Here is an 18,262-nt window from a genome sequence, read left to right on the forward strand (position 1 = left end):
TCCTCAACCTGAGCCGCGGGCTTCAGGGGTTCTGCACTAAGTGTGTACTTAGAGGCTTTCGAACACGGGCCCTGCTAGCGTCACGTTTGAGATGATGAGCTTACCTACGATCGTGAAAATCCATGTTCACACGGGGATGTGCGCGTGCAGAAGCCCTATCTGGAGTAGGTAGGTCGAGAGTAACGCGGTGCGCCGGATGATAGGTCCATGTGTTGCTTCCGTTTACTATGACTGCTTTTGCCTTCTTACTACTGCATTACTTTGAAGCCTCACTTCTAATTCTGTCGCCTACTATGGCATCATGATGAGAAATAGTGATATGCTATCATGATATTATCGTTTTGTTGATAATTCTCGTCGCCCATCGAGTGGGCATTGCCTTCACTTCTCTCCCTCCCGTGATTACTGTTCAATAGCATTGTCGTTACCATGGCGGTGCCTGGAACCACACAGGCTCTCATTGCCGCCTTCTTGTTGTCAGTACTCAACTACGATCCAGTCTCGTTCGCCTGTTCTTACCGTTTATTGCAGTGGCATCCTATTCAACTCGGCATCTACAGCTCTAGTACTCTACGTCAAAAGCAATGGGTCAGCGATCTACCGGGACGGGCTGAGGCTGGTCCTCATTTTATTCTTCTTATCATCTTCAACTTGGGCCCTCGTCGAATTTCTCTCCACTCTGATTGATCCGAGCGCAGTAACCACGTGCCAGGTGGCGGTGGTTTTCTCATCTCTCTTCGACCAGTTCGGAAGAGTATTTGTTGAGCAGTATCTGGTTTGGGCGGTGCCGAAAGGAGATGCCAAAACAGTGTTTTCCCTCATACCACAGATCTTGGTTTTTGGTCGCTTCTTCGTCGCAATAGCATTTACCGCAGTAACTCGGCCTCAGTTTAAACCTACTTGCGCACCTATATCGAGCGTACAGGGAGTTTCCATCACCGCTATCGCTCTAGATGGGTCTATTATTGGTCTTCTATTGATCCAATCTTTCTCGAGGGGCGTGGCTACAAAAGCGCCCGGCTCTAATCCGATAACCTTGAAACATAAAGCTGCTCGCTTGATCGTTGTGGGAGTTGCTCTATGGTGGGGGGTTCGTACTCATATTTCTCCTATCGTGTGCAACCAGCGCTTACACTATACAGACGAGTGTGGCTTCTTTATTGGGACTGGAAAGTATAGACCTATTCTATAAGATTGCCTTGCCTGGGATTGGTCTCACGGTATTAGTCGGTTAGTTCTCACCACACAACAAACGGATCAAGACATCTAGTAACATCATATAGCGCTGGTCACACTACTATCCCAGACATATGCAACTCCTCGGGAGCATCCCCAGCGCCCCGATTCTCCGATATCTCAAGGAGCTAGAGACTTGCCATCTTCAGGCTCTGGGGACTACCCGCCTTCCCGTTATGAGGATCTGAAAGGAATCAATGCTTTATCAATATCCGCGTTTGTAACAAGACGAGATCCTCCCCGAAACATCCGCCGGAATGATGATGGCACGTTTCCCACTATCTCGAGGCCAATGACAGCTGGATCAGACACGACTGGAAACCCAACACAGGACCAAATCCCCTCGACCGTCAATCCATTGGCTATGGCACCTGCCCTAGCCGTGGTGCCACCACTTCCAGAAAATTGGGCCGTGATTAAGAGCGCGGGTGGTCGGGCTAAGGCTCAGTCCAAACCCAGAGCTAAGGGAGGAAAGCTGATAATTTCAAATCCAATTACTAAAGAAGATACGAACTTGCAGACTTCATTAAAGAAGATTCCTACAATTGACCTGGCAGAAGCAGCAACCAACGAAAGGCTACGAAGAGAGAAGTATGCGCAACGTACTTCGGTTCTAGTTGCGCAGCGTCCTGCCCCGCGGCCTCCTAGCCCCCAGATGTTCTCTGGCATGGTGGCTACGGAACAACAGGTTGATGGAGACTTAGAAAGATCTGAATCAACAAAGACAAGCAAGACATCAGGCGGATTATCTGTCGAGGCGAATGCATCTTCCACTGCTACTCAACTGTCTCCTGGAATCGATGCTATTCGGCGTCGATCTCCAAGACAGCCTGAGCCAGCTTCGTTGACAACGCCGTACAGGGTCATCAAACCTGGAGAACCGATTCGGATACCCATCCCACGGCCGCCGCAACGAGACCAAGTTCCACCGCCACCAAAACCAGAGCCCGTAAAGACACCTCTTCAACGCCGTCCTACTACAGGTTTACCTTCGAACCCGCGCGCTCAAACACTAAAATCCACTGACAACCAAAAGACTCAAACTGTTATGTTTGTTAACAACATTGTATACAGCGACCCGAATGCTGTTGGTGATATTATCCAAGAAGCTACTAAAATGCCGCAGTCACCTGATTCAGTTGTGCATCGCCCACGTCCCATCCCAAGGAAGGGTGATCAGGACCGCCAGGTATTTCCAGCCGAGTTTTCTCCAGACCGCCATCATAGGCGATCTAAATCTGGTGGATCGATTATGAGCCGAAAATCGATTTTACAAGTGGTCCCTGGAAGTCCAACAGGACTTCCCTCTCTACCTCCAGTGCCCCCCATGGTTTCTTCAGCCACAAGGACCATATCGAACAACACTAAAAGTATGACAGTTGATGAGAAAATGGACCTGCTTTATACTAATGAAGCGAGTGCCCCTATCACTGATATAGGCATGAAGCGGCGTTCATCATCTCTCCCTGGCTCTACCCGGGGGGAGCCATTGCAACTATTACCAGCTAGTGTATTCGATACAGAATCGAGTACTGACATAAGAGCATCTAGAGTTAGCAAACGGTCTACAGCGAGGACTTCGAGTTTACTAGGAATAACGGTAGAACCTCAGAGTTCTGATCAAGTTAATGTTTTGGCGACATCTTTCAGCAACCGAGACCCCGTGAGCGACTTAGGAAACTCTTGGTTACCTGGAATCCCCGCCAAGGCGGTCACAATAGCAGAGGCAGCGAAACGTGGGCCTCCGCCGGCAGTCCCAATACGTCGCCAGGCAAGCGTATCGACAACTCGCAGTGGGATGCGACCTGAAGACGACGACGAAACGATGACAAATTGGGGCTCAGTGCATTCACCAGCTATCCCAATCTCGAGACAGAATGCGCGCTCAACTTACATTCAGAAAGGATCTCGGAATGTCGAACCCCTCGAGGATATTCCTATTCTGATGGTTGATGGATCTGTCGAGGGCCGAGGGGGTATCAGCTCATCATCGGATAGCGATCAGTTGCTACGTAGCAACCCGGGCGCTTCTTCAGGTTCTCCAGGGCCGTTTCATCATCGGCCGGGTGATAATTGCCCTACTTTCTCTGCTCGGAAGAACAAAACGCGACCAAGAAAGATGCCCCCTCCTACGCCATTGCTTCTAGGTGGTCAGGCTGCCAAGCGTGAAATAATCATACAGGCCGCAGAACCATCCCCAATAGAGTCCCCGAGAGCTGCTTATGAGGCCATCCAAGCGCAACTGAGAAATTTGGAAGAGTCTGATAGAAATTCGATAGAAGATTCGCGCCAGAGCCTAGCCCTTCTTGAGAACCTTGAACAGGAGATGGGGCAACTAGAGTCGCAATGGCAAGCTACACACGTCAATCTGAGCAGAGACTCTATGTCTACTATAGGAACCTCGTCTGCCCTGAATTCACGCCCACCTTCACTAGCTCCAGCGTTATCTAGGCCACCCTCACAGCGTTTATCCTTCATACATACCATTTCTGAGCGCCGGGCGTCACGGAGGTCTCGTATGCAACTTGGAGGTGGGGAAGGGACGGTCAAAACACCGTCTAACAAATTACCGCAGGCAGAACCAGCCGAGAGACAGGTGCAGTACACAGGGCAGACCCCAGAACTACTGATGAAGCGCCACAGTTCGAATGTATTGTCGGTTTCGAAAGCTGATTTAGGAAACCCAAGCCCTCCTGACACAGATGGATCAGATTTAGATGAGGAACTAGAAGAAAGTCATGTGGCACACAGTCTCAAAACAAGACAACCTATGTCTCCCATTCCCACATTATGGTCCCAGAAACAAACAATCCAAGAGACTGCTGCTTCGTGGCTTTGGGAGCCCCGGACAATGTCATCCCAAGTACAAACGCTACATCACGAGTCTCTAATACCATTAGGTCGATCAGTCGCTCGAAAGCAACTTAGCCCGTTAAAAATCGAGAGCTCATGTTTGTGGCAAAATGACACAAGATCGACGCCAATGCAACCGCAGCAGGGACTGTGGATTAACCAACATGCTTCTCGCCATTTTGGGTCGGTAAAGGCTCTGGCTCGCCCAGTCCTTGTACGCCCCCCTCGAAAACAAAAGCGTGTCACTCTCCTCCCCGACATCATTGAGAATCCCGAACCTCTTCCGAATAAACGAGGCACCCTGGGCATTTTTCAGTTCCCTTGGGGAGAGAGAAGCGAGCATGCTACACTTCAATATCGTCACAGCCAAGCGTTCATGGCCATGCCGGGCACCATGGCCACTAGAAATCCCATAGATAATGCCGTGCTTAGAGCTAGGATGTCGGAATTCCAAGCAGATGAGTACTCGTCATCTTTCTTTGATGACTTCGAGGAGAGTGATAATTTATCTGACTTGTCTGGCGATAATGATGATGAATTTGACGAGACGACTCTTTGGGAGATCGCGAGCTTACTCCAGACAAACCAAATCCCGTCCAAGAGCAGCTTGTTACCTGTACCACTGCAGTCTTCATCTTCAACGAGCGCCTCCGATCTCCTGGAGTATATTGCGGACATGTCATCTGATTATGGAGACGAGAGCGAGACAGAATTTGAGATTCCTATGCCAGAAGAAGGCCCATTGCCTTGCCAAGAGCATAAGAACCTGAGAACTGTTGAGAACCCTTTGTTATGGTCTGCAAATCATATTTCGGAACGCAATCTACAAAGTTCTGGACTACCTCAAGACGAAGACTGGAGCTGGAAATGGAACGACTTCACCATTGGTCCTGAAAACTCAATTCGAAGTCGATCCGGAACCGACGATTCCCTCTCAATAGTAAGTACCAAGCTATGGGCGCCTATAGCTAAAGAGACGAGAAGTCCCAACATGTCACTCCTTTGGGCAGCATCAACAGATAACACCGAGCTCGACGAAGTGTCCTGTCCCATAAAACTAGTGCAGACCCAACAACATATCTCAAAGATGTGGTCGAAACCAGAGACTTCCAGCCGCCCCGCCGCGCAACACAACTCCTCCTTACCGGAACCGGAGGTTCAGGTTTGGCAGCAGTTAGTCTCGGAGACAAATGTCGTGAAAAGGTCGAAGCCGCGTATGGAAATCACACTGCCAACTATCAACAGCTCCACGCTGTGGTCGCAAAGTAAGATCAAGATGCTGTGGACTGCGCCTCCAATATCTCCCTTACTTGAGAACAGGGCTTTATTTAGGCCAGGAGCTTCAAAGAGCAGCTACCGGACCACGACAGAACCTCCAGCTGCACTTTCGCTCTCCAAAAGGCATTATAGTCTCAATGCAGTTGCTATGGAACCTCTAGAGTCGGACGCTCTGTGGAGTTTGAAAGTTTCTACCGCTTCTCAGCCTTCAGGGGGTGCTCTTTGGAGGCCCGTTGTCCCTAGTTCAAAAGGAAAACAAGTGAAGTCCACATCAGCACCTGTATTACAGGACAAGTCTTCGAGTGGCCTTTGGCAGTTGGCAGTGCAAACACTCCCGTCACAGTCTAAGGGCTTATTTGATCCTAAGGCGACTAGATGTGATTTTCGGCGAACTTCGGAGCCTCCAGCAGCAATACTCACTAGTATAAGACCTCGTCTTGTGCAAGAATGTCCACTGGCTTTGGCTAGTCGCAGCCTTTGGGCTCCCCTTGAGGCTCGTGGTACTGGAACTAAAGATAACAACACTGCCTTCCTTTGGCAAAGAAAGTTTTCTTCGATTGCCAGTAAACCCACTCTCTTTAGGGTTGACATAGGACGAACAGATTACCGCAATACACCCGCCGAACCTGCAGCATTGGAAATTGTCAGGAGACAGAGAGTAACCCAGCAGCCACCGCATATCCTCCAGTCGACTGAGCTTTGGGCCAAGGATCAAGCATCTCATTCAGAAGTAGATTGGATTGCTGCATGTGCCCCAGCTGTCACTGAAGCCCTTGAAGCTAGCTATCCACAAATTGGGCATCCTTCGCGCGTCTCTTACCCCAAGGACTGGGATATTCAACTAAACGAGGCGCTCCCCCCCAGTGGTGATGTACCCTTAGCTCCTCGTTGGCGAGCGACACCCCGAGATTGGTCCCTAGCACTCCAACAAGCTGTGCTTGAGTCTTACCCTGAGCTCAGATACTCAAGGGGACAGGCACTGGCACCCGAATGGAAATTCGGACTTGAAAACGAGATACTTGAAGAGAAGGCCTCCCCAACCCAGAATCTGGATGTCTCAGTTCGGCATCCAGTATTTCTCGGCTCGTTGGCATCAGCAGCTGAAACTGTACACCCAGCATTAACCGGCTACCGTATTGATACTGTCATGCGCCCGGTAACAAAGGCATTCAGCATGCCCTCCCTCTGGACCAAGGCTTCTGAACCGCAAACCATATCCATAAACGGATTGTGGACTTTCTCTAACGGGGCGGGTTCAAGCACAGTATCTCGACACCCGCTGAACAATACTACTTCCAGTTATTATCCTATGAGAGGAAGTCAGGTATCTCGTTCAATAGTCTCCGAGACAAAGATTGATTCAAGAACGCAGGGGCTGTGGCATCGTGGTAACGGGAATAGCTCTCGGCACCATGCCTCTTCATTCGAGAAGAACTGGCTGGATGACACGGTTCACAAGAGATTCTCTCGAATTGAACTGCGATACTAAATTGCGTGACATATTCCTTTCTCTTAGCATAGCCGTCTCATCTTCATGCGAGCACACTCATGTTTCCTTCCTATCATCTATATGCCTGTAATATAACCATTCAGTACATATACCATTAGCCACTTAGCAAGATAGTTTAAATTTAAAAAATGCTAAACGTAATTGAACCATGTTTTGTTTTTCCACGCTGCATTTCTGAGTTTACATGAGTGAGTTAATATGTCGATATCTGCTCATAGCCACTCAATGGTTGATGAATACGACTCGTCCACCTCACGACCATTCTCCCTCGTAGTGTATGAACCCTTCAGCAAGTCCTTCCCTTCCAGCTCACCGTCTGCGCCAACCCTAAGTGTTCCCAGTTTCCCCCCCTGATTATCTAGCAGTTCGGCGCTCGCGCCCTCTTTGACATGGTAGAGGACAACTTCGACATCTCCAGCATAGTCGTACACGGCACCTTTTACGCCGAATTTGCCGAGGACGAGAATCGTGTTCTCACGCACATAGAGCGGCAGACTACTGAATCCATGCTTCTCCCTGAACCACCCGGGGCCCTCACGGGCCTGATTTGTGAAGAACGAGGTCCATTTACCCTTCGGTAGGTAGAACTCGACTTCACCCGACTCCTCGAATATCGGCGCAGCAAGTAGCGCGTCGCCGATCATGAACTGACGATCAAGATACCACGCGGTTTGATCGTCGGGGAACTCGAGACACATGGCCCTTAGCGAGAGCGGCCAACCGTTCTCGATGGCTTTGGCACCCTGCGCATACAGATACGGCATGAGCCTTGTTTTGAGCGCCGTCCACTTCGCCAGGGTCCGCGAGCAGCCCTCTTCTGACTTGTCGTCGTTGTCGATAGTCCAGGGCACACGGTACGAACTGCTACCATGCAGTCGACTATGCGAGCACAACAATCCGAAAGCGACCCAGCGTTTATAGATCCACGGCGCTGGATACCCTTCGAAGCCGCCAATGTCGTTGGACCAGAAGGCAAACCCGCAGAGACCAAGGCCTAGCCCGCCGCGCACCGATTCGGCCATTGCTTCGGGCGTGGACTCGCAGTCGCCGCCCCAGACGAGCGGGAAACGCTGTGTACCGGCGCACGCGCTACGCGCGAAGAGTACTGCTTCAGTTGTGCCATATCGTGCTTGTAGAGCCTCGTAGACGACCTTGTTATATAGGAAAGCGTAGTAATTCTAGCAACATGTTAATGACTTATTCGAGCTCAAACATATCGTGATATATAGAAAGGACGGTGGACTCACATGCATCTTATGCGGGTCAAGCGATTTATCATACCATTCGACATCCAGCGTTGGGATTCTCTCCCCAAAGTCCGTCTTAATGCAATCGACGCCCTTGTCGAATAACTCATTAAGACAGCTAACATACCACTTAGCAGCTTCGGGATTTGTGAAATCGACGAGTCCCATGCCAGCTTGCCATAAATCCCACTGCCAGACGTCGCCGTTTTTTCGCTTCAATAAGTAACCTTTCTCAGCTGCGTTCCTGAAGGCCGCGCCCTGCTGTGCGATGTACGGGTTGATCCACACGCAGACCTTCTTGACGAGACCGGACTCTTTCAGTCGGGAGATCTGCGCCTTGGGGTCAGGGAAGCGCTCTGAATCGAAGACGAAGTCCGTCCATGTGAAGGCCTATCAAATCGCACCAGACATGTAAGTTTTGTAGGATAACAAAGCGCGCGAGAGAGGGGTTCTGAGAATTCTAGAGCGGATACCATCTCACCTTCATCCAGAAGCAGTCGTAATGAAAGACATCGACCTGCGTATCCCGCTCCTTCATGCCCTCGAGGAACGAGTTCACAGTCGCCTCGTCGTAATTCGTAGTGAAGCTCGTGCTGAGCCAGAGTCCAAAGCTCCAGCTCGGCACTTGCCCCGGTCTCCCCGTGAGCACGGCGTACCGCCGTAGGACCTCCTTGGGCGTGGGCCCGTAGATGATGTACCACTTCAGCCGCTGGCCCTCGACGCTCGTCTGCACGCGGCTGCACCGCTCGCTGCCGATCTCGAGCTCTACTTTCCCGGGCGTGTCGATGAAGACGCCGTAGCCTCGCGAGCTTAGCCAGAACGACACGTTTTTGTACGCTTGGTCGCTCGAGGTGCCACCGTCCGCGTTCCAGAGCGCGATCGATTGCCCGACTTTGTTGAAGGCGCCGAAGCGCTCGCCTAGGCCGTGCACTGTCTCGCCGATGCCAAGCGTCGTCTGTGTGAACATGTAGTGCTTGAAGTCGCGCATGTCCCCTGTTTGCATGGGGCTGCTGGGCGCTGGGCTGTACGCTAGGCCGACGCTGCGGTTGAGCAGAGATGTCAGGCGCTTTGATCCATCTGTGCTGTGGAAGCGTATGTCGAATGTGTGCTGGTCCGGGTGAATTGTTGCTGATAGTGCGCCAGCACTCAGCGTGGTCCCTTTATCGCTTTTGCTGATTTGGGGCTCGATCTTCGGCTGCCCGTCAGGAAAGAGATCGAAGTGAGGGCCTTTGTTGGCTGCGCCCGCCCAGTGAGTCGTCTCAACAGATATAATCCCATCAGATGCTGCTTCTATATCCTATCCCGTGTCTTTGTCAGCTGGAGAGGGATATCTTGCTTCAATTCTAGGACTTACGATGGTTATAGTGCTCTGATTTAGCGTGTCGCCTCTGCTGAAGATTTTACGGTTGGGGCATAGTAGGCTCAGCCACTTTTCTGTCTGTGTGATGTTATACACATCTTCGGCGTACTCGACTCTCATGCCCTCCGCCGTCAACCACATGCCATCACGAAACTTCATGTTGGGTCCTTGATAACTTTAACTGTCGGTTTTTTCGAGGTTTTACACAAGCGAGACTGATACCATCTGCATCTCTAAACAGACAAGAGTCTTGAAATATTCGCTTTCGTGTCACCGCCATACTGGTTAGGCCGTGAGGAGACGGCGATACTACAGAGGCAGGACCCCGCTCTTTTGTGTCTCGACATAAAACTTCCCCGAACCATTGAAGCTTAGTATCAAATAACATTTGAAGCGACGGGATCCGGACCGCGATTGCGAGTGTGGGGTTACCCTGAATGACGTTCGGATAATACAAAATGATTCGTAGGGTGCTCTATATGTAAGTATCGTAGCTCGTCTTGCATGCATGCATCGGAACCATGTCGACTCTACGGTGATGTGGTGAAATATTTCCCATGCGAGACCGCGTTCAGTGCTGTCGTGTTTATTTCGGTAGAATGGCTTCCCACCAATAATGTGAAATCATTCCTTGGAATTTGGGGTTGCAAGCGACTTTATGTTTTCCCCAACAGCGAATCCCCAAATCGCCTCCAAGTTTAGCCCCGGAATGGGTCATCGGGCCCCAGAATCAAGAGCTGGACTGCCTGATAAACCAGGTTAAGGGGCAGGAACCCACGAGCTCGGCAAGTATAATGATGGGAAGTCCTGCAATATATAACAGCTCCGCGCCGATATGTACTGGATTGATGGAACGGTCTTTTCCTTGAGCTGTGATTCCTCCTCCAGCCCTTCTTATCATGATGGTGGGAATGTGGGACTCTGTTGCGGCCGCCTTTGTGGTTCTAACTGCCCTTGCGCCAGTTTCCTTAGGCCAGGGGAACACGACGGTGTACAAAGATGCTCACGCTCCAGTTGAGAGCAGAGTCGCAGATCTGCTCTCGCGGATGACAATCGAGGAGAAGACATCTCAACTAGTCCAAGGAGATCTTAGGAATTGGTTAGACGAAAACACCTTCGCCTTCAACCAAACCGGTCTAGAGTTCAACATGAAGTATCGAGGCGGCCAGTTCTACGTCGGAGTTCCTATACCATGGAACGAGCTCAGCGAGGGCATCAAGAAGGGACAAGACTACCTGATGAAACAAACGAGACTCGGCATTCCAGCATTTGCGCAGACTGAGGGCATTCATGGTTTTCTTATCCCGAATGCCACGATTTTCAACTCGCCGATATCCCTCGCCTGTTCCTTCAATCTGGATCTGGTTGAAAAGATGGGTATAGCCATAGCTAATGAATCCAGAGCATTGGGAGTAAACCAGATATTCGGTCCCGTTGTGGACTTAGCTCGCGAGCTTCGGTTTGGCCGTGTGGAGGAGACCTATGGAGAAGACCCCTATTTGTAAGAGAACATCCTTTCTTACGCCGGACTGAGGAACTAAACATGTTGTATGTAGGGCCGGAGAAATGGGATACGCATACGTGAAAGGTCTCCAGTCTCTCAACGTGACGGCTATGGTGAAGCACTTTGTACGTCTAAGACGCAATCACATATAATGTTGTTCTTTGCTAAGTATATGATCCAAAGGCCGCCTTCGGAACACCCGAACAGGGCGTTAACACGGCACCGGTTCACGGTGGCGAGCGTGAACTTCGAACTACCTATCTTCCTCCATTCAAGCGAGCTATCATTGATGGCAACGCATTCTCGATCATGAGCGCCTATCATAGCTACGACGGGATCCCTGCAGTTGCTGACAAGCATATTTTGACCGAAATACTTCGCGGCGAATGGGGCTATAAATATTTCGTGAGTTTTAAAGTACTTTCATAGGGGCTTGAGTCTGACAAGTGAGAATTAGGTTTCAAGCGACGCAGGAGGTACTGATCGGCTATGTACCTCTTTTGGAATGTGTGAGGCTAGACCGATAGATTCCCACGCAGTCATCAATTATGTGAGTAATCCGTACGTTCCAAGTGTCTAGTTGGAGAGCTGACCTGTCATCGAGGCCCTTCCCGCTGGAAATGACGTTGAGATGGGCGGTGGCTCCTTCAACTTCGAAAAAATCCCCGAAATGGTTGAAGCGGGAACACTGTCAATCGAAGTTGTTGATGAAGCCGTCTCGCGAGTACTGCGCGCCAAATTTGAAGCTGGCATGTTCGAAACTCCCTTTACAGGGGTCGCCGAAGAGGAGCAAGCCGATTACATCCACACGCCAGAGGTTCTTGAGCTAGCACGTCAGCTTGACGCTGAGTCCATCGTTCTTCTTGAGAATCATAATAATATCCTCCCATTGAAAAAGGATGCCAATATCGCCGTTATCGGGCCTATGGCACATGGCTTCATGAACGTGAGTTGGCGATATGTATGTTAAGGCCGCATATGATGACTAACAGAATTTGCTGTAGTACGGAGACTATGTGCCCTACTTATCACAGTATAGAGGTGTAACACCCCTTGATGGTATCAAGGCTGCGAGTGAGGGCACCGTCACCTACGTGAAAGGCTGTGAGCGGTGGTCAAGCGACCAGTCAGGATTCGACGAGGCCATAGCCGCTGCTGAGTCGGCGGACGTCGCTGTTGTAGTGGTAGGAACGTGGTCTCGCGACCAAAACGAACTATGGGCTGGCTTGAACGCGACGACTGGCGAGCACGTCGATGTCCATAGTCTCAACCTTGTAGGCGCGATGCCGCATCTTGTCAAGGCCATTATCGATACAGGCAAGCCAACGGTGGTAGTGTTCAGCTCTGGCAAGCCTATTACAGAACCCTGGATTTCCGATGCCGCTTCGGCGCTATTGCAGCAATTTTACCCGTCAGAACAGGGCGGGAATGCTCTGGCTGATGTGTTGTTCGGCGATGTCAACCCGTCTGGCCGCCTTTCTGTCTCATTCCCTCACGATGTCGGCACCACGCCCATCTACTACGACTACCTCAACTCAGCGCGCGCATCGCCTGATCCGGGCGCCGTATACCCTAACGGCACTCTTGTGTTCGGTCACAACTACGTGCTCTCGACGCCATTGCCACTATATAGTTTCGGCTATGGTCTCTCATACAGCGCTTTCTCGTATAAGAACTTAGTCCTGTCACAGGAAACAGCTTCGGCTAGCGACACAATCACAGTAAGTGTGGACGTAACAAACGGCTCGGACCGCGACGGCGCCGAAGTCGTGCAGCTTTATGTCAAAGACATGATAAGCAGCGTTGTTGTGCCTAATAAGGAGTTGAAGGGGTTTGCCAAGGTCAACATCAAGGCGGGTGCCACTGAGACGGTTAGCATTGAGCTCAAGGTTGAGTCGCTCGGCCTTTGGGATCTGTCTATGAAGTACGTCGTCGAGCCAGGTGCCTTCACCATCGCTATCGGACACTCAAGCAATGATTTACGAGCGAAAGCTACGCTCACAGTTGTTTGAACTTCACCCCATTCACCCATTCACGGGTGTGTCTGTGATATTAGGCAGATCTACTAGAGACTTACATTAATTTGATGGCCACGTCCTACGCGTGCCATTATCGTATCATACGTATTCGGTCGAAGCCTTCTTCATCCCTAGCCGCATCTTGAACGTACATTGTCGTATGATACCTATCAGCTGCGATCAGTTACACCTACAGTAAGTACTATTCGTTCCTCTGCCAAGTATATATTGGCACGGAGCGGTAAAAGAAAAAGTTTGTCTGCGTACAAGGTTGGTTGAATCATGGTATGCCGGCCTGTACAGTATGGTGGTTGTTGTCGTACACTATAGGCGCCCCCTGGCATCATTTGTTGCCTGGTTCAGGGAAGTTCCTTCACATGTAAACCCGCCTCCAATGATATCCAATCGTATAGGTCTCCGGTTTCTGCTCCCCGCTCGCGGTTGGAGAAAAACAAGCTTATTTTGCCCAATGCAGCAATGTAGCAGCCGACTTACCTATCACTTGACGTCTCTTTGCTGCAACCCTACCATTCGTGTGATACTTCGTAGATAACATTTCAAGACGGGGGATTTGGCTTCAAAGGAAACATGTGTCTCGGCGCCATTTCTGATATACGTAGTGTGTAAATGTGTCGACGTCACACCCCAGACTCCCTTTGCTCACAGAAGCCTTCCAGTAGGTAGTACCTATCGGCGAGCCCACTTCGTAGGTATGAGGAATATGTTGTGTGAAATTGAGCTGAAAGCTTGGATATGGATTCGTGGCCCGTATTGGTCTAGAGGCACATTGGGGCAGCGATACCGCTGGCGAATGATGGGTTCAAACCCACTCTGCCTACATGCTCCCTGATCAAGTTTTCCACCTCTGGAGGGTCAATAGAGTAGGCCTTCCCGTCTGGTCTTCCCATCACGTAGGTACATAGTAGCTTGAAAGTCGGTGCCTGTCTGTGCCCGCTAGCCACAAGTCTGCACAAGCGACCGAGAGTGACAAATCGACGGGGTGGCTTCGTTTGCACGGGCGCGGCGAGTGTTGTAGCTGCATTCCGTCCAATCGCGAGTATCTTTTGCTGTGGCGCTACGTCATTGGACTGGTGACTCCTTGAATCCGTGCGACGTTGTATGCTCGTACCTACAGCAATTACTTCGTAGTCTGCTACGTAAGTATGTACAGTGGAAGACGTGGTGTGTCTGTCCAGGGTGAGGAGCTTCAAGCGTTTGCTGGCTAGACTACATAGTAGCTGCTCGAAGAGGTCAACAAAATCAAACAGGCGAGACAGGTTCGAGCTCGCTTGTCCTGATCAGGGCAGAGATCGGCCTGTCTACCAAATCAAGATGATAGTCCCTCTGATAGTCCAGCAACCTAGTGTGCTTCTGGCATTTGTCTTCCCCGCGCATTCCAACCACCGAGCTGCTTTTTCAGGACGTGGACATCGCTCACCATCCCGTGGCAGATCCGTGGCCAAGACTGTGACCTGCTTTCTGGGTCCTTGTTAACCCTTGTCTGCCCTTGTCTGCTCTTGTGCAAGCCACCGAGTGTGCCTACCAGCGTCGTATTGTAACCTCATCATGATCGGATCGAGCCAGGCACCACGGGGAGGAACCGTCACACCGCACACATAATGGGAAGGCGTTGTTTACATACCTTAGGTCCTTGCCTCCTGCTACCTGCAAGTTGGTTGGTGAGCTGGCGGACTGAATCCATACCTCATACCTAGTCCTACATAATATGGATGCTGTCGCATGACAGACCTTTTACCTACTTTGTCTTCCTCTCCATCTCAGTAGGGAAAATCACCATTCTCCTTGGCAGCATCGTGGCTGTTAAATCGCCGTGAAGATGGCGCCGAATACTCAACGCTCTCCAGCACCACGGAGGATTGGTGTTACCATATTTGCTCTCTTGTCACTGCTGGTGCTCGGCATATTCCTCACATCTAACCTCAACAGGCCAGCAAAAAAACATCACTCGGGCTCCGAGTGGACAGCGCGTGCAAAAGCGACCTCTTCAAATGCTCGAGCCGAGGCGAAAGGTGATAAGTATCTGATCGGCGTAGGCAAGGCCGATATCACTGGGCCGACCGGTATGTATCCAAGCTCTATTTATCCGTGACTTCATCACGTTTTTATGGCTTGGATGGATTCATTGCTAACTCATGTGCATGAACTAAGTTGAAATAAACTTTGGCGTATGTCTTCCGGGTGCCTTCACCAGCTCTTGGCAATATGAACTTGTTATTGGCACTCTGATGAGATCGAAGTTATCTACTAACACCGACCTTACAGGGCTATGCAGACATTAGCCAAGTGGGAACTGGGTTGAGACAGAGGATATTCTCACGCGCTTTCATTGTCGGTGATGTAGATAACCCGAAGGACCGATTCGTCTATCTTGTCCTTGACTTGGCAACTGGCGACACGGCTTTGCGAAATGGGATTCTCGACGGCTTGGCCGCCCTTGGTGATGAGTACTCCGTCTACGGCCAGAGCAATGTTGCCGTGACTGGCACACATTCGCACTCCGGCCCTGGTGCCTGGTGGAATTATCTACTCCCACAAATTACAAGCTTTGGCTTCGACAGACAGGGCTATCAGGCTATCGTCAACGGTGCGGTTCTATCGATTAAACGGGCTCACGAGTCCTTGACCGAGGTGGGTTATGAGATCATTGGGTCTTCAATGCTCGGAAACTAATGGTTTCTTTTAGGGATATATCGATTTTGGTAAAGCTGGGTACAAACTTGGCGTATCTGAAACTAGCTAACGGGAGTGTAGGAGCTGTGAACATTTCTGACAGCAACATCAACAGAAGTTTATATGCTTATATGAACAATCCCGCTGCAGAAAGGTCAAGATACACTGATTCTGTAGACAAGGAAATGACTGTACTCAGGTTCCAGCGCGCCTCTGATAGCAAAAACATGGGTATCTTGACGTGGTTCCCTGTTCACGGCACATCCGTCTATCAGAACAACACCCATGTAACTGGCGATAACAAAGGTGTGGCGGAGCTTATGTTCGAGAAGGCGATGCAGGGTGATGATTCTGCCGCGGATGGTTTTGTTGCTGCATTCTCGCAAGCAAATGTTGGCGATACAACCCCCAATACTCTTGGGGCATGGTGAGAATCCGCTGCCAATAATAGGCAAGTCTCTAGATGTAAAGACTAACATCATGCGAGGTGTGACGATGGCTCTGGCCAGATGTGCAGCTACGAGAATGCCACGTGTGCTGATGGCAAGTCTCAATCCTGCCATGGGCGCGGACCTGCCTTTGAGAAGCTCGATCTTGGTATATCGAGTGCCTATGAAATAGGAAAACGACAATACAACGGAGCTCGATCGGTTTATGTATGTAACCTGTTCATTCTCCAATAACGTCAATCACTCACCTTAGCTACACAGGACAGCCTTGACTCTGCGGGAACCGCTGTCGTCGGTTCGACCGTCAAATCATTCCATTTCTTTCACGACATGACCTTCTGGAAATTCCAGCTAGAAAATGGGCAACAGGTACAGACTTGTCCCTCTGCGCTTGGATATTCGTTTGCCGCAGGCACCACGGACGGTCCAGGACTTTTTGATTTTACGCAAGGCGACTCGGGTGAGCCAAGTGCCAGTCCTGTTTGGGAGGTTGTGAAAGCATTGCTCCGTGAGCCCTCAAAGGAGCAGAAAGCTTGTCAGCAGCCGAAACCCGTACTCCTCGATGTCGGTGAATTATCCGTGCCTTATGCATGGAGCCCGAATATCGTCGATATCCAGGTATTCCGTGTAGGACAATTCGTTATCATTGTCAGTCCGAGCGAAGCCACAACAATGGCCGGTCGCAGGTGGCGTGCCGCGATCAAGGCGGCAGCCGAGGACATCACTGAAGCAGAGCCCAAGGTCGTCATTGGTGGCCCGGCTAACACATACTCCCATTACGTTACTACGCCTGAGGAGTATGACATTCAGCGGTATGAGGGAGCTAGCACACTCTTTGGCCAACACGAACTGGCCGCATACATCAACCTCACCGTTAGCAATATGAAATACCTAGCACCTGATTCGACGAGCTCTCCACCTCCGGGCCCTAGCCCTCCTGATAACCGTGGTAAGAGTTTGTCATTTATCACGGGAGTGGTACAAGATAACGCTCCTCTCGGAAAGAAGTTCGGCACTGTGATAACCCAGCCAGCGTCGACATATGCCCGTGGCGCTGTGATCAGTGCAGTTTTCGTAGGCGCGAACCCACGCAACAACCTTCGCCAGGAGGGCACGTTTGCCGCTATCGAGCAGTTGGGCGCCGACGGTAGTACTTGGACACAGGTCCGCGACGACACCGACTGGTCTCTCGTGTATTCCTGGAAGCGCACCAATGACCTCCTCGGTTACAGCGAGGTCACCATATCTTGGGAAACCGAGCTCGAGGCTCAGCCTGGTACGTACAGGATCAAGTATTACGGCGATAGCAAGGCGCTGCTCACTGGCGCCATTACCGCGTTCACGGGAACGAGCAATAGCTTCAAGATCACATAGATTGTGGAATTGTAATATGCGAGTTGTTGAGAGGAGAATGCACATGCGATAGAAGATTCTGTAATTAGCTGTATCCTAATAACCATGAGCAATCGCGTCTTTGGAATTCAGCTTGATCTCGCATCCCTTTATCACAGTGAAATAAGCTTATGTTCCACGAATATGGTTACGAGATTTGTCCAGTGAGGAGATCTTAATTCAATATATATACATTAATAGAAATGGCGAGAGTCCTCGACAGCCAGTATTCCCCATCCCCAACGCTGCTTGTCTCAATGCAACCAAGCAACAAGCTTCCTGCTCGCCATTTACGCATTGTGTATGCCGCGAGACCCATTGGTCTCAAAAAAAAAAACACATTTTTCTTATCGATCAGAATACGAACGTCCTTTCCCCTTCCTCGTTCCATTCTTTCTCTTTCCATTTATTTTCAGGCCAAGTTATAATCAAGTTGAGTGGAGTAGCGTAGAATAGAATGGCGTATACTAGAGGTTCAAATACACTTGGAAGACGACCTCGTCATTTATTCCTGCCCCTGCCCCTTTCCACCGAAGTACTTCGCGTCGTACAGGTTCCAGAGCTCATAGTCTACTGCGCATCCTACCAGCGCTGCGGCCGCGAGAGTCGCGCGGCCCCGCGGCGTCGCTGCTAGACGGCGCAGGAACCCTGGTGTTGCTGTTGCTGTTGTGGGATTCGATGTGGATGTGGATGTGGATGTGGATGCGCTGCGGTAGGTAGGAAC

The 18,262-nt window shown here is 50.6% G+C and overlaps 4 protein-coding genes across 4 annotated transcripts; 3 read left to right on the forward strand and 1 right to left on the reverse strand.

The window, feature by feature from the left end:
• The first annotated feature begins 208 nt into the window (after positions 1-208).
• F5B22DRAFT_481031 (uncharacterized protein) lies at positions 209-6,973 on the forward strand. Its single transcript, XM_047972246.1, has 4 exons — positions 209-476; positions 532-1,090; positions 1,143-1,230; positions 1,284-6,973. Exons 1-4 carry the CDS (start codon positions 430-432, stop codon positions 6,854-6,856), a joined length of 6,267 nt encoding a protein of 2,088 aa, XP_047826274.1. The 5' UTR covers positions 209-429; the 3' UTR covers positions 6,857-6,973.
• F5B22DRAFT_480988 (glycoside hydrolase family 31 protein) lies at positions 6,973-9,815 on the reverse strand. Its single transcript, XM_047972245.1, has 4 exons — positions 9,479-9,815; positions 8,606-9,421; positions 8,125-8,514; positions 6,973-8,055 (listed from the first exon to the last, which is right to left on the reverse strand). Exons 1-4 carry the CDS (start codon positions 9,641-9,643, stop codon positions 7,090-7,092), a joined length of 2,337 nt encoding a protein of 778 aa, XP_047826275.1. The 5' UTR covers positions 9,644-9,815; the 3' UTR covers positions 6,973-7,089.
• Positions 9,816-10,128: 313 nt separating this feature from the next.
• Positions 10,129-13,155, forward strand: F5B22DRAFT_480881 (glycoside hydrolase superfamily). Its single transcript, XM_047972243.1, has 6 exons — positions 10,129-10,985; positions 11,041-11,113; positions 11,172-11,393; positions 11,446-11,538; positions 11,593-11,934; positions 11,993-13,155. Exons 1-6 carry the CDS (start codon positions 10,384-10,386, stop codon positions 12,998-13,000), a joined length of 2,340 nt encoding a protein of 779 aa, XP_047826276.1. The 5' UTR covers positions 10,129-10,383; the 3' UTR covers positions 13,001-13,155.
• Positions 13,156-14,201: 1,046 nt separating this feature from the next.
• On the forward strand, positions 14,202-17,613 carry F5B22DRAFT_480900 (Neutral/alkaline nonlysosomal ceramidase). The gene is made up of 7 exons (XM_047972244.1): positions 14,202-15,087; positions 15,176-15,192; positions 15,290-15,655; positions 15,711-15,726; positions 15,779-16,124; positions 16,185-16,353; positions 16,408-17,613. The coding sequence occupies exons 1-7, from the start codon at positions 14,844-14,846 to the stop codon at positions 17,518-17,520; spliced, it is 2,271 nt and encodes a 756-aa protein (XP_047826277.1). The 5' UTR covers positions 14,202-14,843; the 3' UTR covers positions 17,521-17,613.
• The last annotated feature ends 649 nt before the right edge of the window (positions 17,614-18,262 follow it).

Source organism: Xylaria bambusicola, assembly GCF_022495145.1.
Source record: "Xylaria bambusicola strain CBS 139988 unplaced genomic scaffold F5B22scaffold_63, whole genome shotgun sequence".
NCBI classification, from domain to species: domain Eukaryota; kingdom Fungi; phylum Ascomycota; class Sordariomycetes; order Xylariales; family Xylariaceae; genus Xylaria; species Xylaria bambusicola.